This window comes from Microsporum canis, genomic scaffold (assembly GCF_000151145.1).
Source record: "Microsporum canis CBS 113480 supercont1.1 genomic scaffold, whole genome shotgun sequence".
NCBI lineage: Eukaryota > Fungi > Ascomycota > Eurotiomycetes > Onygenales > Arthrodermataceae > Microsporum > Microsporum canis.
Genome location: NW_003299169.1, coordinates 3,808,833 through 3,830,334, shown reverse-complemented (window position 1 = coordinate 3,830,334; position 21,502 = coordinate 3,808,833). Strand labels below are relative to the sequence as shown.

Sequence of the window (21,502 nt, the reverse complement as noted above, 5' to 3'; positions counted from 1 at the left end):
ATTCACTAGCCTTTCTAGAATATAATATTAACTACTATATTTCCCAGAGGGTATATATAGATATTTAGAGTATCTTTAAGTCTTATAGGCCGGCTATCTCTTCTAAACTATATATATATCTTATAGTTAGTCTTTAACTTACTAAGATTATTATACTATTTATAGATAGTATTTAATTATTTAATTATTTAATCGTCTTTTAGTCTATAGGTCTAGAGGCCGAGCTTTAATACTATTAGTTTTCGATAGATATAATAGATATAATTTAATTTAGTAGCTTTATATATTCTTATTAGTAGCTATAGAGCTTTAATATTATTTAGCGGCTTTAAGTTTTAGATATTAATAAGTAAAGACTTACTAATCTACTAGTAACTATATATATATTTAGTACTCTTTATTATAGTATTATTATTTAATATTTCTATCTTCTAATCGAGGTCTATTTCGATAATAGTAGCTACTAAGGAATTATCTTTTATACTTAACTCTAATTAGCTAGTAAGATTAGCTAGTAGTTACTAGTTAATAGATATAGTATCTAATTAGTCGGTCGGCTATTAGCTCGACCTATCTAGAACTTTAATATTATCGCTAGAAATATTATCTTCTAGTATAGTATCTAGTTCTTTAATTATTATAAACTCGACTTATTCTTTATTAGTATCTAAGACTTAGATAGATTTACTAGTCCTTCTAGTATATCCTCTTCTATTTCTATAGAACTATATAGGCGTTATATTCGGTAGCTAAGCTAATATATTTCTTAATCTAGCTCTTCGATTAATAGATATAAAGGTATTAGTCTCGGCCTTATTCTACTAGAGTAGAGTAGCTAGTCCTAGTTTATCTTCTAAGGTATTCTATTTCTTTCTAATAAAGCTATTAGGTCTAATTTTAATACTAGACTATTTGAGTTCCTTAACTATTAGTAGAACGAAGCTCTACTCTAGGTTAAGTCTATTAATATTAAAAGATATAATACTAATAAGCCTTCTATAGCTAGCTCCGGGAGTATTTATTTAGTTAAATATAGCTTAGTTAAGTCTTTCTCTTACTTTATCGAATTCTACGTTTTTATTAACTATTTTCCTAACGTATTTAGCTATCTATTTAGACTAGACGAATTACTAGAGTATATTAGTTTATTTCTAGCTCTATTTCTTATTATTATTATTATTATTCTTTATTATACTCCTATATAGTTAAAGACTATAAGGAGTTTACTACCTAAACTAGTCTATATTAGCTATCTATAGCTAAATTTTAATATTAGGGGCCTTATCCTACTATCTATTATAGATAAATAATTTAGATATATTAATTAACCTCTTTTATAGAGAGTTAATATAGTTATAATAGGAAAATTATTAAAGAACGATTTTAGATAAGAAATAGAAGGGTAAGAGAGAGAATATTAAAATAGGAGATAATAAGGTAAGGAAGGTACTTTTAGAGCTATTAAGTAGCTCTATATTTTATCTAATAACTACTTTCTAGTAGCCATTTTTATTTCTTTTAAAAAGCTTAAAAGCTATTCTTTTCCTTTAGTAATTTAAAAAATAGACTTTAGATTCTAAGTCTAAATTTTCTTCTACTTTTTAATTCTATTTCTAGCTTCTCTATACGTCGGGCATATAAGAAGTAGATAACTAGAATTCTTTTTTTAATTTTCTAGGTAGAATTAATAGGTTTAGTTATTAAAATTAGGAAGCCTTTTTAGATAAGATCTAAAGTATCTATAGCCTATTTTAAGTTAATATCTAGTAGCCTATAGCCCTTTAGGCTATTAATCCTTAGAGGCTTACTATTTAGGATTAGTCTAAAAGTATAGGTAGTCTTTTCCTAGACCCCTTTCTTTCCTTACCTCTAGATTATAATTCTATTCTTCTAAAGCTAGTTCCTTAATACGTCTCTTAATATTTACTAAAGAGGTATATTTTTTTAAATCTAGAGTACTACTAGCTCTAGTAGCTTCTAATTTAGCGGCTAAGTCTACTCTTTCATTCCTTAGAATATTTAAATAAGCTAGGACCTACGCTATCTTTATTTTATAGCCCTTCTTCTTTAGTTCTTAGGCTATTCTTCTAATTTTTATAATATATATTTCTCCCGGCTCTAGAGCTAATTTATAGAGCCTTTTAATAGCTACCTAGCTATCTATAAATAGCTAGAATTCCTTATTAGAAGAGTAGATAAAGAGAGAATCTACTTAGAATTCTTTTTATTTTATCTCTTTTAGACCTATTATAAAGGCCTATTATATAGTAAAGAGCTCTATATTACAGACTTCTAGATTAGAGTCTAGGTTCTAGAAGTAATATTTAGATATTCTAAAGTTATATACTCCTACTTCTAATTTTTTATTCTCTAGTTTAGATCTATTAGAATAGTATATAGAGCTATTTCTATTCTTTAGAGCCCCTTTTAGAGTATTAAGATAATATTTTTTTACCTCTTTTTTACTAGAGGAGTTAATTTTAAAGTCTATAAGATTATCTAGGTTTTAAATCTATAGAGTAATTTAGGCTTAACTAAGTATTTCTAGCTTAGAGTTTAATAGAATTTTCGCTATTTTTAAGGTAATTCTAAATAGCTAGAAGGGTTCTAGCTTCCTTTTTTATCCTTCTATATATTCTAGCTTCGACTAGTTATAGAATTTATTCTAATCTAGATCTATTTCTAGATCCTTTTCGGGGGGATAGGATTTTAATACCCTAGTTCTAATAGAATAATTATTTTATAGCTTAAGTATTCTATAGGTATAGTTTTAGTATATTCTATCTAACCTAATCTTTATTAGCGGGATAGAAGCTTCTATTTCTATAGTATATATTAGGGAGGTTTTAAAGGCTCCTAAAATTCTTCTTAGGGCTTTATTCTATAGAGCTTGATATTTCTCTAGTAGCTCTTTCTAACCTTTCTACTATATAGAGACTCCGTAGTCTACTATAGAGGTTATATATACTAAATATAGTTACTTTATTATCTAAAAGGAAAGGCCTCTTTTAGTATTTAATAGTCTTAGTATCTAATTTAGAATCTTTTTAGCTATTTATAGTTTTATCTCTATATACTTTTTAAAGGTTAGATTATTATCGAAGAATACCTCTAGCTATTTAACTAGCTCTTTTAGCTTTAGTTTTAGCTTCTAATCTTCTATTCTAATAGATATAGAGTCTAGTTCCTCCTCTATATTCTTATAGAAGTAGATAAATTCCGTTTTTTCTATATCTATTTAGATTAGGAGCTCTTCTTACCTCCCTAGTATAACCTCTAGAGCTTCTTTTAGCCTTCTAGAATTTTCTAGTTTTAATTTTAAGCTAGTAATTAGTCTAATATTATTAGTATAGCTAGGTAGTCTAATATCTCTAAACTTTTTATAATTATTAAATAATTCTTTAATATAGATTATAAATAGAATAGAGGATATAGAAGAGCCTTATAGTATATCTATTTCTATATCTCTTTTAGCTTAAGATTCTCTATTAAAAGCTAGTTAAATAGTTCTTTTAGTTATAAAAGATAATATCTAGAGAATTAGAGATTTTAAAAGACCTAGTCTTTAGTAGATCTTTATTAATTAATTTAAGGAGATATAATCGAAGACTCCCTTAATATTAATAAATAGAGCTAAAGTTACTAGCTTATTCTTTTTAGCTAATTAAATATTATATATTAGACTTATAGCGGCGTCTATTATAGAGAGCTATTTTCTTCCCCCTAGTTAATTAAAGTATAATAGTTCTAGTAGTTAATCTTAGCTAGAAGATAGATAGCTTAGCCTAGTAGCTATTATCTTTTCTAGAACTTTTCCTAGATAGTTTAATAGAGAGATTACCCTATAGGATTTAGGGATAGTAGAATCTCTATTAGGTTTTAGAAGAATTACCTCTATAGCTTATCTCTATCGTTCTAGATAATAGCTATTTTCTAGAAGTACTTAATAAAGCTTAAATAGTCTTTCTTCTAGTATAGAGTAAGTTTTTTAGATTATTAGAAAGGATATTCTATTAGGTCCTAGGGCTTTTCTAGGAGAACTAGTAAATATAGCGTTTTCTAGTTCTTCTCTAGCTAATATTGGCTATTTCTAGTCTCTTTCTTAATAGTCTAGATAGTTAAATCTAGAGCTATTAGGAGGTTTCTTAAAGAGTATCTCTATAAAGGCTTGGTATTTTTCTTTAAAGGAGGTGGCTTTAATATCTTAATTCTCCCTATTTTTATAGTTTAGAATAGGGAGTTTTTCTAGTCTTCTTTTCTTAATATACTTAAGGGCTAGAAAGATATCTTTTCCCTTTACCTCTTCTAAGAAATTATTCTAGTTCTTTTATTTAGCTCTTTTAACTTCGTTAAAGTAGGTATTTCTAGCCTCCTTATAGTATTTTAAAGTAGCTAGACCTAGACTGGGGTCGGTACCGGGTCGGGCCGGGTTTTGGCCTTTAAACTACCGACCCGATCGGGTCGGTACTAATAAATTCTTAGCACGGGTCGGGCCGGGCCGGACCGCGTCGAGTCGGGCAAAAAACCCGGGTTTTTAACTTTCTATTACTAATAGTAATATCTTCCTAAATAGGAAGGCTAGGCGAATAAAAATATTATTATTTAAAAGCTCTATTAATTCTCTATAAAATAAGACTATTTACGTTTTGAAATTATTAGTATTAGAGGCTCTAGCTTCATATCAAGATATAGTTCTAAAAATAGTATACTTTCTTTAAAATTTAGCTAGAGAGCTTAATTTAAATAGTATTCAACTACTAATAACCTTATTTAATAGAGAATTAATAGAGCTTTCTAAAGATTCCATTCTTATTTACTTAGCTTCCCTATTCAGAGAGTTAGAATATTTTAAGCCTCAACCCGACTCGACGGGCCGGGTTCTAAGCCTTAACCCGGCTCGCCGGGTCGGACCGAGTCTAAAAAAAGCCTAATACCGACTCGACCAGGCCGGTCCGGGTAAAAAACCCGGACTCGGCCCCAGTCTAGCTAGACCTTCTCTATATCTAGAGCCTTCTTTCTTTATCTTTTTTCGGAGTTCTTTTAGCTCTTTAGTCTACTAGGGTTTAGATCTCTCTAATATTCTTTTCTTTAGGATAGTACTCTCTATAGATAGAGTAATTAGGCTTTCTAATCGTTAAGCCTCTTCTTCTAACTCTATATTTAAGTATTTATTCTTTTATTCTTTAAGGATAGAGGTATAGGCCTCTTTTTCTTGATTATATTCTATTTCTTTTAGAACTTTATCCTAGTCTACCTCTTATAGATTTAGCTAGTTAGAATATATTAGATTTTCTAGTAGAATAGAGCTATTAGTTTCTATATTAAAATAGATAACCTTATAGTCTAATCCTGATTCTAGAGATTCTTCTATCTACTAGTTAAATAGTTTTTCTAGAAGTGATTTAGATAGCTCTATTAAATCGATAATAGAGGGATTATTTATTAATTTTAAGTATATAGGTCTATCTTCTTTATTTATTATCCTAATATTATTCTTTTCTAGCTAATATACTAGAGTAGAAGCTCTTATAGGGGTTAATATATTAGAATTCTATAATAGGTGATAGGTATTTATATCTCCTCCTATAATATAGTTTTTAAAAGGGTTAATATTTATTAGTTCCCTTTCTATAGTTCTTTCTCTACTATTACCTTCTAGAGGGGATTCATTATAGATATTAATAAGTTAGATTATCTCTAGTTCTTCCTTAGAGTCTATAATATCTATAACTAGTAGATCTAGACTATTTACTATATCTAGCCTTAGATTTACTTAAAATCTAGATAATTTTCGGCTAAATATAGTTACTCTAGATATATACCCTTTATTTTTAGGTAGAAAGTAATAGTAGGCTAGATAGACTATAATATATTAGTTATCTAGGCTAATCTAGAGTTCTTAAAATAGAATAAAGTTAATTTTTTTATTATAGACTATATTTAAGTAGATATATATAGATATATTCTTTCTAGCTATATTATTTTAAAGAAAGCTTATTTTAAATAAGGTATTAGTTTAGTTTTAATCTATTTAACTAATATTCTAAGTTTTTCTAGATTAATACTAGTAGGATCTCTACTACTTTTAGAATCTATCTTCCTTTAGAGGTATTAGATTCCTATCTTTTTTCTAGATTCTAGCCCTTATTTATTTCTTTAGGGAGTCTTATACCTTTCTCTCTATAGAATAGGTATTCTTTACTATCTACTTTATATTTTTCCTTATATAGGGTATATTTTAGCTTAGTATAGATATATTAAGTTCCTATTAGATAGTAAATAGAGTAGAAGTAGTAGTTAGTTTTATAGCTATCGGTATAAAGGCTATATTTAGCCGGCTTTAGATATCTAAATACTAGATAACCGTATTCTTAGTATCTATAGTATTATAAACTATATCTAATTTAATTAAATTTTGTCTTATCTAGTCTATATCTTTCCGTAGTCCTCTAGTTTCTAGCTATTAAGATAGGTCTAGGTTCTATTTTATATCTTAGGAATAGAAGGATAGATCCTCTAGCTTTAGTTTCTAGTTAGCTAGGGTTTAATAGCTAGACTAGTTCTTTTAGTAGAAGATCCTTTAGTTCTTTATTAAAGGTTTCTATCTCCTTTTTTAGGTTTTTTAGGCCTTCCTCCCCTTTAAAGGGTTAGATTTAAACTCTATAGATTACTAAATAGCTCTATTTTTCGTCCCTTCTAGCCTCTATTTTTTCTTTTAGTATTAAGTAGTAAGTAGTTAGGACCTTCTACTAGATATTTTGTCTTTCTAGTAGGTAGCTAGCCGAGAAAGAGGGTATTGTAGTAAGTAGAATATCTTTCCCTTTATAGGACTTAGAGACTGCTACTAGAACTAGTTTTATAAGCTTTTCGGCTTCTTTAAAGGTCTAGTTAATATTATCCCGAATCTCTAGTCCTTTTAGTCCTTCTTAATTAAGATCTAGGGCTTTAATAAATAGCTTTCTAGATAGCCTACTAGTAGCTTTATATTCTTCTTAGTTAGAGCCTATATTTCCTCTAGTATTAGATATATTTTATTGATTTTTAGAGGTACTAGTAGTTTTCTTTCTATTTTTTACTACTAAGGCCTAGCTAGTAACGGTTTGTTCTTTAGTAGCTTATTTTTACGACTCTTAATTAGTCTCCTTCTTCTCTAGATTAGAGATTCTTTCTTCTAGAACTTATAGAGAGGTCTTAGGAGTAGGGGCCTTCTTTTACTTATATTTAATAAGCTATTAAATTTAGCCTTTTTAGTTCTCTAGTATTTTTAGAGCTATTAGGTCTTTCTCTACTCCTATTTCTAACTCTAGAAGTTTTAGAATAGTATCTAGATTATAGGTAGTATTTATTAATAGACCTTCTACTCTATTAAGAAAAAGAGGTTAGCTAGTCTTATATACCTTTTCCTAATTTCTTACTTTAATAGGGGAGTTTTCTAGAGTTCTCTTCCTTAGACCTTTATAGATCTTTTCCTTTTCCTTAGGATTTATAGCTTTAGGAGTTTAGCTTCGATTAGGGGTACTAAGTACCTAAAAAGGATTTTAGTTTTATTCTTTAGGGGTTAAGGGGGCTTATCCCTTATCCTTCTTTAAAGGCTACTACGCTATTCCTTAGTAGCCTTTCTTCTAATACTAGCTTAAGTAGCCTAGATTAGGTATTAGAAAGGTTTTAATCTTCCCTTAAGAAGAAAGTTTACCTAGAACTTCGAGATAGAGAAATATTAGATAATAGGGGGGTTTAACTAGATATATCTCTTAAGGAAATAGAGTATATAGCTTTCTTTCCTAGAGAAGTATATTCTAGTAGTAGTTTTTAAAGAGAACTACTAAACTAGAAGGTTTTTTATAGAGAAATCTATTTAAAAAACCTTTAGATTATATTCTATTAAGTTACCTCTACCTTAGACTTCTAGAGTCTAACTTAGGGGTTTCTTAAATAGATATATATTCTAAGACGTAGCGAGGAGAGGGGGGGAGTACTAGACCCTTATTTTTTTTAAGAAAAATCCTAAGGAAAAAAGCTAGTACTTTTTAAGTACAAGTAATAAGCCTAATTTAATTAAGCTATAAGAAAATCTCTAAAATATATACTTCTATATTTAAGTTAAGGGGGCGTCTTACTCTATTAGTATACTATTAGTATACTATTATATCTAGTTAAGGCATAGTCTTTATATTACTTGGAAATATATATTTCTTTATATAGGTATTATAGGGGTTTATAAGCTAGTATTACTTATTTATTATTAGTATAGATATAGATATAGATAGAGTTATAAAATATATAAATATTAATATTATAAATATCGGGAGTTATTATATATTATTACCTACTTACTTTATTATTTTAATATTATATATTACCTAATTAGGATAGTTACCTAGGGGAAGTAGATTTTTTCTCGTCTTTATTATTTTTTTTATTTCGTATCCCTTATATACTTCTACTTCTTAATAACTCTATTAGACCTTAATATATCGAGTCGAATATAAGAAGTATTATTCTCTAGTAAGTATAAATATATCGCAAGCCTTAATAAGAAAGGGGTATATAGTTTTTATATTAGAAATATAAGAGATACTAACTAGAAGATAGATTTAAGATAGCGCCTTATAAAAGTAAGGCTACTACGAGGTCTCCTAAGAAAGCTAGTAGGGATAAAGTTAAATTCCTTAGGGAGTAGTATATAGATAATAAACGAACTATATATTAATATTATATTCTTAATTATATCTTTCCGTACAAGCTAGATAAGAAATATAATAAAATATAGTTAGATAATAAGTTATATAATAACTATACTAATAATAAAAAGGGGTATAAGTATTTCCTAGAAGAGTTAAGGGATAATATAACTATATTAATAGAGATATATAACTAGTACCTCGAAATAAAGAGTATTAAGATCTATATTAAGAATAAGGCGTCGCTACTTAAGGAAGCGAAGATACTTAAAAAGAAGTTCGAGGAGTAGGAAATAAATATAGATAAGACTCCTCTAAGCGAAGTCCCCGAGATATTAAAGATAAGTAGTATTATAATTACTTATCCTAGTAATATCTCTCGAGATAAAATCCTTAAAATAATTTCGAAGGCTACTAAATCTATAGTAGAGATATAAGATATTATAGCTATAGAGATTTAATCTATAGTAATAGTATAGGAGAATATAGTTTAGGAGTAATAGGTAAGAAATTATTTTAATTCTTTCGAATATAAGAACTATACTAACTATAGGTATATAGAAATTAAACGAGATAATAAAGACTATTATAAAGAAAATCCGTACTATTAATAAAAATATTTAGTATAGTATTAGTTAAATTATTAAGGTACTTTAAGGAAATATAACTTAAAGTATTTAGGTATATCCTTCTCCCTAATAATATTAAGGATATAGTATTATATAAGGAAGAAACTAACTCTATATTTAGAAGCGAGATATCTCTATAGTCGATAGTACCTCTAACTCTAGATATATTACTTCTAAAAAGGCTAAGGGATTATCTAATATCTTTACTAAATCCCCAACGCCTATAAGTAGATATCGACTAATAGAGATTTTACTAGACTATAGGGGAGTATACGTTTAAGTAACTTAGACCCTAACTTGGCCTTCTTATATTATAGTACTATATATACCGACGTATCCGATATATACTAAATATTAACTATCTTTAAGTTAGTAATATATTTCTCCCTAGTAAACTTAGATAGTTTAGTATACCCCTTTAATTATTTAATTAATTAAGTAGTATACCTCTAAGTATTAGCCTCGTATTAAGAATTGCGCCTCTATAACTCCTTAGCCTAATAAGTAGTAAGCTTAGGTTAAGGAAGTTAGTACTAAAAATTATAGTATTACTCCTTAATAGCCTCTTAAATAGTATACTTCTACTACGGAAATTAGGGCTAAAGTTTATACTATTTCTATCTAGAACTCTATTAAGAAAGATACTTCTATTAAATTAACTAGTATTAACTATTATTCTACTTAGGCTAAATAAGATATTAATAGCTCTTCTTCGCCCGTATATTATAGTTACGCGGAACCTAAAGGAGATATTAACTAAGAACTCTACTCTCCTAAGTTTATTAAAGTATACGGCGTCCCTATAGAGGAGGAGAAGGACCTCTAGATATAAGATAGCTACAAGTAAATAGAGAGAGTATACTATAATACTAAGTAAAATAGAGCGAAACGAAACGAAATAATAGAATAGACTAGCGATTATTATAGTTTAATAGATAGTTATAGTAGTTTAAGAGTTATAAAAATAAAAAAAAAATATTTCCTTTCTTAATATAGTATATCTATAGTATCTATAGTAGCTACTTTATCGCTATTATAGTCGATTAGTATCGGTACTATATTAGGCATTTTCGGAGTTCACTATAGTGTTTATATAGAAAATAATGGTACTACAAAAACTCTATATTCCGCTATAGTAAGTCTTGGTAAGGAAAATCAAAAGTTAGATGCAGAGTTTTTCAGCAGGATTCGCTTTTTGTTTGCGATATTTCTCTACTATTAGTTGGTATTTGATTCTGAAAGTTGGTAGTCAGAATAAGCTTAATAAGAGCTTCAATTTGAGTCGCTTTTGGCCTCAATCGACCAGAAATTGGCTGTGTTCGACCATTCGTTGCTTCTTTCTTTCCGTACTGCACATCCTCATGTCTATTGTCTACCTTCCTTTCTATAGCTTTCTAAGCTTTAATATTCTTCTAAATAGCTCGCTATAGATTTATTTCTTCCGCTTAAGTAATTTTATCCTATTTTTTAAGCTTAATATTAAGAGTATATTATCTATAGACATGAGAATGTGCAACGCCGAACCCACCGGTATTTGGGCGGGTTGGCTTGGGTCAAATCTGAGTACCCCTAAAAAGCCTTGGGTAAAAAATAGGTGGGTAGGCCTAATTAAAATAGTTTTTGGGTCACCTATAGGCCCTACGTTAATTCTAAATATAGAAAAAGTCTAATAAGTATTTTTTTTATATTTTTTATAGCTTCTTTTAGGCCTAAATAGTAGCCTAGTACCAACACTTTTGATATATATATCTTGGGGATTTTTTAAAAATTCAAAATAGATAAGGAAAAAACGCTTACTAAGGCTAAACTTTAAATCTACCTTCCTAATTAGGTAATAATCTACCGGAAAATAGCTTTTCCGCTTATTAATTAGCTTTATTAGAGACCCGTAGGGCCCGTGGGTAAAACCCATTTTTAACGGGACCCAAAAGTTTGGGTGCGGGGAAACCCACGCCCACGGTGAGCAGTTCTAAAAAGGCGTGGGTTTGACCCAACCCGCACATCCTCATGTCTAGAAGAAGGCCTTATCTATAAAAGCTACTTTTATTAACCCTATTCCTTCTATACTATTATTCTTATTCTATAGCTATACTAGTTGCTTAGAGCGAGTAACTAAGCCTAATATTTATTTATTTTCCTAATCTAACTAATTTATATATATACTAGAACTCTACTATCGTTTTTAATATCTAATTTACTTTATTATCTACGTTGCTGTTGAGTATTTCGATCGAAATAGGCAGGTAGAATGAGTTATGTGTTATTTTGGTGGATGGCCATCAAGTGGTGCAGGCCAACGAGTGGTGAAATACGTTACTTTATCTCGACCCCTCATCGGCTAGGGGTAAAAATCACTCACGAGGAATCTATTACTACCACGTCTATTCTCTCTCCCAGGAAAAAAATATGTCTAGAGATTTTTGAAATTACTTCTCGCAATGCCTACATATCTTGCTGAAACTGATCTGCCTCAAATTGAGGCAGAGTGTAAGCGGTTAGAGGAGTACCTTATCGGAAGTGCAAAATTTCAACCTACAACAAGCGACGGATTTGATAAATGCACTGAGGAAGATTTATCCGCCGAAAGTAATACACCTATAAAAGAGCACGTTGTGGCACTCTTTGAGAAACTAGTAAATATATTATCCCTTTTCTACACGTATCGCTGACCTTTTTAAGGAACTAACCCCCCTAAAACGAATTCACATATGGCGAATTATAAAACCCGTTCGTTTCCTATGTAACGACTACCTATACGATGCTATCCCACTTTGTATTGACGCTGCGTCGGATGCAAGTATATCGGAGATAAAGGGCAGTAAAGGACAAATGCTAAGGCCGTGGACCTCTATACGTGTGGAAAGGGGTGTTTATCTCACTCCGAAGTGGTACATGTTAATGGTAGACAGGAGAGTCATCTAAAGACCAGTCAAACGCGTACTGCTCATTTTCTCTTAGTCTTTCTCTTTCCCAGTCGAAGTGAACCATTGGGGGAGTTATATTTTGACCTTTACTGTTGTCTTTATACCAAACATTAGCGTATGCGTATTGGGACATTTTGCTATTAACTCACCGTTGTGGTTTAATTCCGTGAATTGAATAGTTTGTAGGCTATTATAGTACTAAAATAGAGGTAAAATAAAAGTTATAAATTAAACTATATATAGCTATTACTAGATTATAGAAAGGCTATATAATACTATATAAAGAAGAGGAGAAGAAGGAAAGAAAAATATATAATAAGGTAAATTTAACTATACTAGATATTTAGTAGCTTAGTATAACTCTTATAGTAATATAGATTATAATCAAACCTTTTCCCCCTCTATATAACTGTTAAATATTAAGTCTAATACTTATTTATTTTCTTAACTATACTATTTTCTATTTAATTTAAAACTCTACTATTATTTTTTAATAATTTATTTACTTTATTACTTATATTATATTAAGATATATTAGTATTTATAGCTTAATCGAACGAGTTGAGCGTTAAGATTAGATAGATATTTAGTGGTGGTAGATATTTAGTAGTGAGTCACGTTAGAGTCTCAATTATATAAGTCTAGGGCTGGATGCGCGCATTGATATAGAAATATATATTCTAGCAGCTATTATACCTTAGGAGTTAGGTATAAGCGCACTATATTCTAGCTATATACTTTGCAAGTCATGGTTCATAGCATACTTGGGCAAGTGTGGTATGAACGATAGAAGGGGGTAGTGCTCAGTTGTCAGGCTTTCAGTTGAATGTAAACGTGCAGCGAATGGCATTAACTGGCCACTGCCATGGCGGATCAAAACTCAATCACAGGTGTAGAATTTCGTGGCTTTTGGTTTCCGGGGAGATCTATTGGTAGAGATCCGATGTCTTCGATATTGCTAGCCCCGCGGGAGCTCTGAGAAGTATGCTCGCTTGGTTCTCCGGCCATCTTCTCGATGACCCTCGCTTTTGCAACGGCCTTTTTTAATCGATCGTCAAAGTCGGCAACAGCTTCTTCCTTGTTCTCCATAGATAATGTGAGAGGGTTCACCAGAGATAAATAGACTGCAATGTGTTTCTCCAGCCGCGGGTTACAGGGTAGGCTGGGCAGGTCTTGTGCTGGGATAGGTTTTATGTCTGGTGCCACTGACAGAGTGGTATTGGACTTAGCATGCTGAACTTCGTCGTTACTTTTGTGAGCTAGCTGAGGGGTGCTTCGCAGCATTTCCTGCCGGTTTGGCAAACGTTTGGCCCATATTATCCCTTTCCCATAGAGTCTTCCTATCGTCTGGAATTTTTCGAAGCCATTTTCGATGGCAAAAACACTGCCTTCGTTGAATCCCGCCCTTGTTCCGTCGAGTGTTCCTAGTGTGTGGCCCTCAGCATAAAACTCATCTTCGAGCCCAAGGATATCATTGAGAAAATGGCCTTGATTCATTTTTAAGAATCATGAATTCGTAGGCCGTCTGATACAGCTCGAAAAGGTGTCATTGATTTAAACTGGTTTGAGTAGTTAGTTATAATAACTGTTAGTTAACTAGTTGACTTACTTAACTTAGTTATTAGTCACAAGCGCCATTTTTGATAAGTTATTTTTGCTGAGCCTCATTGACAATTTCTCAAACAAACCCCCACCACGTCAATCCCACCTCCTTCCAACTCGGCCATGGATTCAGAGTCGAAGATTTTGCCCCAACAGGGCCAGAGGAACATCCTCATCACAAGTGCTTTACCATACGTAAACAACGTCCCCCATCTGGGCAATATTGTCGGTTCGGTATTGAGCGCTGATGTCTTCGCAAGGTCAGTCAATTCGGGCGTTGAGACCTTTTAGCCGTCACTAATGGGGGGAAATAGGTATAACAAAGCATGCGGCAGACCAACGCTCTATGTTTGTGGGACGGATGAGTACGGAACTGCGACTGAAACGAAGGCTTTGGAAGAGGGCGTGACTCCCGAGGAACTTTGCGAAAAGTATAATAGGATACACCAGGAAGTCTACAAGTGGTTTAATATAGGATTCGATATATTTGGCCGCACTCCAACAAAACCTCATACCGAGATATCCCAGGGCATTTTTAAAAGACTTTACGAAAACGGTTATTTAGAGGAAAAGACCACTGAACAGCCCTTTTGTGAGAAGCATGACTCTTTTCTTGCCGACCGGTTTGTTGAAGGCGAATGCCCACGCTGTCATTACGATGATGCTAGAGGGGACCAATGCGATAAGTGCCAGCACCTTCTTGATCCCTTTGACTTAATAAACCCACGCTGTAAGGTAGACGGTGCAACTCCAGTTCGTCGACAAACAAGACACATTTTTCTTCTCTTGGACAAGCTACAACCTCAAATTGATAGTTGGGCAAGTTCTGCATTTGAAAAGGGAGATTGGCCGAAGAACAGTCGCGTTATTACTGGGTCATGGTTGAAGGAAGGCCTCCAGCCTCGCGGGATTACCCGAGATTTGAAATGGGGTGTCCCTGTGCCGTTAGATGGATATGAGAAGAAAGTTCTTTACGTTTGGTTCGAGGCCTGCATTGGATACCCTTCTATTACTGCCAACTATACCCCTGAGTGGGAGAAATGGTGGAGGAACCCTGAGGATGTCCAATTATATCAGTTCCTCGGAAAGGACAACGTGCCTTTCCATGCAGTTATATTCCCTGGCTGCCAGCTGGGCACTAAGGATAAGTGGACGATGTTACACCACTTGAGCACAACTGAGTACCTCAATTATGAAGGCGGCAAATTCAGCAAATCCCGCGGGATTGGTGTGTTTGGGAACAATGCAAAAGAAACAGGCGTCTCATCTGATGTTTGGAGATACTACCTGCTGAAGAACCGCCCGGAGTCTGGTGACACTCAGTTCGAATGGAAATCCTTCATCGATAGCAATAACGGAGAGCTACTAGCTAAGCTTGGTAACCTAGTAAACCGGGTAATCAAGCTGGTTGCTAGCCCAAAGGCATATAACTCAGTTATCCCTGAATTCACCGTCACGGAGCCGTTTTACCCGGCATTAGAGGAAGTAACTAGCCTTCTTCGCCAATATATCAATGAAATGGAAGGGGTCCATTTGCGCGCCGGCATCCTTACCGCTATGAAGATCGCTGAAGCTGGAAACGGTCTAATTCAAGCTAACAAGCTCGACAATTCACTGATTGCAAATGAACCCGAACGCGCCGCAACAGTGGTTGGTATTGTGGTGAATTTGATTCATCTATGCTCGAGTATCTTCTGTCCCTATCTCCCTGCCACCTGTGTTTCTATCCTTGAACAATTGGATGCTCCAGCCAGTCTTATACCAAGCCTTGATGAAATTAAAGATGGATGGAAGCCTACAATCATTAAGCCTGGTCACCGTGTTGGTAAAGCGAAGTATCTTTTCAGTAACATTGATGTCAAAAAGGCCGACGAGTGGAGAGAGATGTTTGGTGGATCCCAGGCTGAGCGACAAAAAAAAGACGAAGAGAAGGCAAAGCAAGCGGCCAAAAAGGCTGCAAAGTCTAAGAAAAAGCAGCAAAAGGCCAAAGCTAACGAAGTTTCGGGTGAAGGTGATGCCCCTGTTGAGGCATCGACCAAGGCTGGAGTAGAAACAGTCGTTCAGACTGGTGGTAAGGCAGTAGAGGAGGTTACGGATGGTGTCTCCCAAGTTACTCTACCCAGCTCCTAGGTTGCTAAAAATATGTTTTTATGTTTTAGACGCTATCTTACCAGCAAGTCTAGCCGTAAAACGCATACCACTGGTCTGTTAGAATTTGTTTCCTTATTCGAAGAGTAGTAAGGTTCTGTGTTAATGACAAGGCGGTTGATGGATTCGAGGCATTATTCTAATTCAAAGTCAAGAAACCTAGTAACGCCGATTGATATATTCCTCGCTCTCCAAGCCTGCCATACAATATTGTTCTTTTATATACCCGCTTCACGCCAGTGGGTGTAGAAAAATAAAATAAACACTATATGCCTCATTAATCCTTCTTGTGGTACGCTCAGTCTTACCAAAGTAGTGATTGTGGTTATCGTGGGGATTATGGAGCTGATGTTTGCGCTTCAACGGATACCTCAGTTGAAGAGGGAGAACGGAGAGACGAAGGGACGAAGAATGTGGACTAGGATTAAATTATCTGTTCCTTCGCGCATTTGTCGATGTCGCCCTTGGTTTCACTTCCTCCGGTGTTACTGGGTGCATCATGACTTTATTTTGTGTTTGTGGGGTGTTTCCAGTATATCCTTTGCTCCAGTCATAGCTGACGGCGTAGGCAAAAATATTACCATTTCTGTTGAATGTTGAGGTGGATATGGTTCCTCCGACGGATGGGTAACCCTTTAACCGGTGCTTCGCATCTTTATCCCAGAAATGGAAGGTACCATCGCTCCCGGCGGTACTGAATGTGCCATGTTGGGGGTGGAAGGCAATCGAGTTGACCGAGTAAACGTTGCTGACATTAGATTGGCCTTGTGGTGTTTCACGGTGGCACTTGAAACTGAAATTTGAACTCGAATCTTTCTCTTCAACGTATTGGATGGCGCAACGGCCTTCAATGCTGCCTATTGCGAATCCAGTACCGTCGGTGAAACAGCTCACGACCCTTGTCTGCCATTTGAGCGGAGACTGCATGACTTTGTAAATGTTTGTAGGTTGATTGAGGTCGATGATGTTGATGTATCTGTCAGCAGTGGCAACGACTAGAAGGGTTTTGCTGACATCCATGGAGTAGACTCTTTCCTGGCACTGAAGGGTCCCAATTGGGGATGACTGCCTGAGATCCCAGTACTTGACCGTCTTATCCCACGATCCAGTGACAAGAAGTGGCTGGGCCGAGTTTCCCGGGTTTTGAATCATGCAGCAGCTTCGAATCGGAGCATCATGAGCGGCAACTTGGACAGGAGTGGTAGGATTACCCTGAAGGTCAAGCATACGGGCTGCTTTATCTACTCCGACACCAACTACTTTTGAGCCATCCTAGTGAGAGCGGTCAGTATGTACATTTCTTATATATAGCTGAGTTTTATTCGAGCATACCGGAGACCAGCAGCAATTGAGAACGGGAGCCTGGTGTTCAAACATGGCCTTTCCTTCACTCATCCCCTGGTCATTGATCTCGTAGATGCGCACTTTCTTGTCCCATGATGCAACGGCAAGGTGATCACTCTGCGAGGAAAAGGCGAGATCTGAGATACTATCCTCTGGTGGCGAAACAAGAGCTACATCTTTTGAGATATCACCAGTCGTGGTGGAGGTAGCTGAGGTTGTGTTGGAAGAGATGTTGCCGAACAGGCCTGTCATCGTATCTGGGATAGCTGAGCGAACAGACTCGACGAATCACGCAAATGGATAAGGTCAACACAAGGTAGATTATCTATATCGTGATGATAAGACAGAGCGAGAGTTGTTTCTGTCTCACCGCGGCGCGTTCAACCGTATGTATGTCATCAAAAAAAAAAAGCGGCTCTGAAGAAGGAAAAAGCGAAATAGCTTTTGCCTAAGCCCGCTGACTAAGATATATCACGTGATATACATTCTTATATAAGTAGTTAGTCATATTTCACGTGATAACTTAAAACGGACAAATGGTGGAGCTCTCCACCGGGTCGCCCGCCGAATTTCCACTTCAGGACAAGCTGGATGCGGGGTGCATGCCGCTACTTACGTAAGCCGCATCCATGCTCCATTATAGCATCATAACATACGACAGCTATAGCACAAAAGCGAGCGTAAGCATCATGCCACAGATCAGGCCATGCAGATGTAGAGAGAGAGAGAGAGAGGGAGAGTGAGAGAGAGAAGGGAGTAGACAGGGATACGAGTATGCAGCTAAGGGGTAAACTAGTCACTGAGACACACACGGGAAGTAATGCAGGAGAGTGGCCGAGTCTCCCGGCAAAACGCAAGCAAGCAAGTATAAGCTCCGGATGGTGTGACGCCAGCTCAGGTGACTGAGGACATGGGCAGAAGTTGGCGGCGCCAGCTTCCCCCCAAGACAACTACTATGTAAGGGTGAAGGGAATACCTGGGCGGTACCTGGACGATACTTTGCAGTATCTGCAACCTTTGGCGGTAACGCGAAGTCACGCCAGAGTACCGACCTCCTCCCTTTCCCCTTTCGGACAGCCGGTTGCGTTATGCTTGCTTGCTCTTTATATACCCCGCTTTCTCCCCCTTTCTTCTTCATTCTTCTTCTTCTCGCCTTAACGCACATACTCACACCCAACCATCTCCCATCAACCACTGCGTCTCTTCAAGGTGCTGCCAGCTAGTCACTCTATAGATGCTGTATTGTCCATCAGCTAACACGACCCAAGTAGAGTCTACCCGCGCTAGCTCAACTCCTCACTCCCGTCTCGATCCATCATGGCCACTCTCACCAAAGTCGACTCTGCCATCGCCGGCCTCCCTTCACCAGCAGAAGCCAAGAAGACATCGAAGAAGGAGTCCACAAACAAGAACCCAGACGTTATGAACATTAAAGACCTAGGTATGTGTTACATGTCCACCTATTGTTCCTATATCCATTCGGAAGTGGCTCATTGTTTTCTTTTTTTTCTTTCTTGCAACTCTGTAGAAGGACTAGGAATCGAGCTGCAAATAGCCCCAGAGACACAGAAGCTCAACTGGTAAGTAGACCTTGTCTTCGCCTTTGGCTTAGTGCTCACCATACCTGCAGGAAGCTCAACACTTCCCCAGCCTCCCTAGAGGACAAGGAAGTCCTGAAGAAGTTCCTCACCACTCCACCAGTCAAAAGGATTGATCTGCAATTCCCTCTTGGCCTCGAGGTCACCGCTCGAAACCTCAAGGGTGTAACCATCAAGGACTCTCTTGATGCTATCTACAAGCAATTCAAAAAGAAGGTAAATTCACAGAATTGAGTAATCCCAGCTTAAGGGGGAAAGTAGCTATGTAGTATGCGGTTGCTAATGTCCAATATAGGCTGATGATGAGCTCGATAACCCCATCCTAGCTGGATTCGAGTGGGATAAAGAGGAGTCGTGGACAAGACTCATTGTACATCAGAAGAAGGAGGGCGCACCGCCACCTAAGAAGAGCAAAAAGAAGGGCGCTGCTGCTGAGTAGGCTTGCTTTCCTTCATCACTTGTCATTATTCATGATTCATTGGTCGTATTTCTGTATGGCTAGCAAACTGGCATTAGATACTCTTTGTCTCAAGGGGCGTCAAGTCATGGTATCGAATTAATTTCAAATCATCTTCATTATCGTGCTTCCTCCGTCATTTTTCGGTTGCTGGTAGTACCATTAAATTATCATATTATCATTATTCATTCCTCCAATATCCGTCCACCTACGGCAAGCGGTGGAGTATAAGAGGTATAAAGTAGAATACATGCATTCATCTCCCATTGGCTAAAATAAGGAGAATCTCATCGAGAATGGTATAAACAAGATGCAAATTCAGTCGTGGGTTATTTAATGTAGAAAATATTCGTCTCGCGGCAGCCTGTGCATTTGCACGCCCAACAACACCTGCTGCAAGTTCTGGTATTAGAGTAGCCAGCATTACACTCGCTTCTGTACGGCTCTTCATCTTCTCTGACCCTGTTCGAACCTTGGTTTCACGAAGCTTCCCACCAGGCCACATGGTATCCTTTATAAGTCCGATATAATGCAGCAAGGAGGCATCTTGAAGTAAGGACTTGACATTCTCCCGTACTTTACGCTCAATCGTCCCTCCTAGTAATTGGTGCAGCACAACAACCGCGGCTCTCCCACGAAGCCAGTTGTTGCCTCTCGTCAGCTCAAATATTTCCAAAAAGATATCGCAGATTGGCTTGATAAAGGGCTCCAATTCTCGGTCTTCAAATGCATTCAGCTCTGCTTCTGCCTCCGCTGCCGTGGCCGCCTCTTCCGGTCCTAGTCCTGCGGCCTGAGAGGCGCTTAGCTGGCTCGTTGCAGCAGATATGAGGTTCTGCCCAGCGGTAGAAAGCTGGTCCAGCACAGCGATGTTTCCGAGAAAATCGTCCATGCCGTCAGCTACTGAGTTATAAAGGCGAGTGACTATATCTCTAGTTTCTCCTTCACCTGTCTCTTCTCGGGTTGGTCCAATTGCTCGTTGAGACAAAAATGAGCGGAGATCACGGCTACCGCACACATCGGGTAGAAGGAATATCTGTTTCAGGTATGACTCCAGCGCAAGTCGACGCTTATGAAGTACATCTTTGTGAAGCTTCATAACCATATGCCGTCGTGGAAACTCAAGGCCCCTTACCGAAGGGTATCTTGCTCGGAGGCGTTGATGTAGTTCGTGGAACTCGCTGTATCTTCGTGGAACAGCCCATGAGGCAACTGGTATCTGTTCACCTGCCTTCCGTTTCACCTCAATCACGTCTAGTAGGAGTTACAAGTTAGAAAACGGGAATCATTGGAATATCTGCAATCAGCATAGACTTACACAAAGCATACTCGCGGCCATCCGACTCCTTACCAAGTATAATTGAGGGTATCTGCACCGTCGAGCGCCCGTATAAGCTATTATCACTCTCTTGTACAATGTACTGCTGCCTCTGCATCTCTTTACGTCGAATTTCTCTTCGTAGACTAGATTTAGATTTTCCCAGAATACGCAGTTCAGCCACATTATTTGTCAACTCAGCTTTCCTCGTTAACGAGTCAATCACAGCCTCCTGTGAAACGAGCTTCTCTATATCGGCCGTCAAGGCGGAGATTGCCTCCGTTAAACCCAGGTCTCCAGGCGCTGCCTCGTGGATTTCTTCTTCTATAGGTATATCGTGTTCCGGCATATCTGGATCAGCATATTCATCCTCAATGAACTTTTCTTGATCTGGAAATAAATCATCATCTGTAAATACCCCAATTCGAGAGGACGTATTCACAAGGCCCAATGACGATATGTTGGGCTTCCCTTTCTCAGCTGCATGACCGTCCGCGCGGCCCATGTCAAGCGAGGCTCTGGGAGATGGTGTTGGTCGGCCACTTTTTGTACCATCTGCCTTTACAGCGCTTGGAGAATCTGAAATAATATCATTAAGAGCAGCCTCCATTGTTTCCAGCACTCTCTCTGTTTGTATGTCTGCCTCACCACTCTGAGAGTCTTTACCAAAGCTATTTGTTGAGGCCTCTAGAATGTCAGGCTCTATGTCATCACTAAAGAGTGGTGGGTAGCTTGGGTCCAAGGGCGGTCCAGTATCCAATGCATCAGAGCTAAATAAAGAAGGTTTCCGACGGGAATCTGGTT

General features: G+C 36.3%; 5 protein-coding genes across 5 annotated transcripts; 2 read left to right on the top strand and 3 right to left on the bottom strand.

Moving 5' to 3' along the window:
* Positions 1-12,205: 12,205 nt before the first annotated feature.
* Positions 12,206-13,731, bottom strand: MCYG_01425 (DUF1715 domain-containing protein; the record flags this gene model as incomplete). The annotated part of the gene is made up of 3 exons (XM_002851275.1): positions 12,206-12,318; positions 12,384-12,432; positions 13,123-13,731. The coding sequence occupies 3 exons, from the start codon at positions 13,729-13,731 to the stop codon at positions 12,206-12,208; spliced, it is 771 nt and encodes a 256-aa protein (XP_002851321.1).
* A 228-nt stretch (positions 13,732-13,959) lies between these two features.
* MCYG_01424 (methionyl-tRNA synthetase) lies at positions 13,960-15,966 on the top strand (the record flags this gene model as incomplete). The annotated part of the gene is made up of 2 exons (XM_002851274.1): positions 13,960-14,096; positions 14,151-15,966. The coding sequence occupies 2 exons, from the start codon at positions 13,960-13,962 to the stop codon at positions 15,964-15,966; spliced, it is 1,953 nt and encodes a 650-aa protein (XP_002851320.1).
* A 447-nt stretch (positions 15,967-16,413) lies between these two features.
* MCYG_01423 (Poly(A)+ RNA export protein) lies at positions 16,414-17,580 on the bottom strand (the record flags this gene model as incomplete). Its single annotated transcript, XM_002851273.1, has 2 exons — positions 16,414-17,256; positions 17,317-17,580. The coding sequence occupies 2 exons, from the start codon at positions 17,578-17,580 to the stop codon at positions 16,414-16,416; spliced, it is 1,107 nt and encodes a 368-aa protein (XP_002851319.1).
* A 1,065-nt stretch (positions 17,581-18,645) lies between these two features.
* MCYG_01422 (conserved hypothetical protein) lies at positions 18,646-19,365 on the top strand (the record flags this gene model as incomplete). Its single annotated transcript, XM_002851272.1, has 4 exons — positions 18,646-18,769; positions 18,857-18,908; positions 18,959-19,142; positions 19,222-19,365. The coding sequence occupies 4 exons, from the start codon at positions 18,646-18,648 to the stop codon at positions 19,363-19,365; spliced, it is 504 nt and encodes a 167-aa protein (XP_002851318.1).
* Positions 19,366-19,639: 274 nt separating this feature from the next.
* On the bottom strand, positions 19,640-21,308 carry MCYG_01421 (conserved hypothetical protein; the record flags this gene model as incomplete). Its single annotated transcript, XM_002851271.1, has 2 exons — positions 19,640-20,634; positions 20,699-21,308. The coding sequence occupies 2 exons, from the start codon at positions 21,306-21,308 to the stop codon at positions 19,640-19,642; spliced, it is 1,605 nt and encodes a 534-aa protein (XP_002851317.1).
* Between the last annotated feature and the right edge of the window lie 194 nt (positions 21,309-21,502).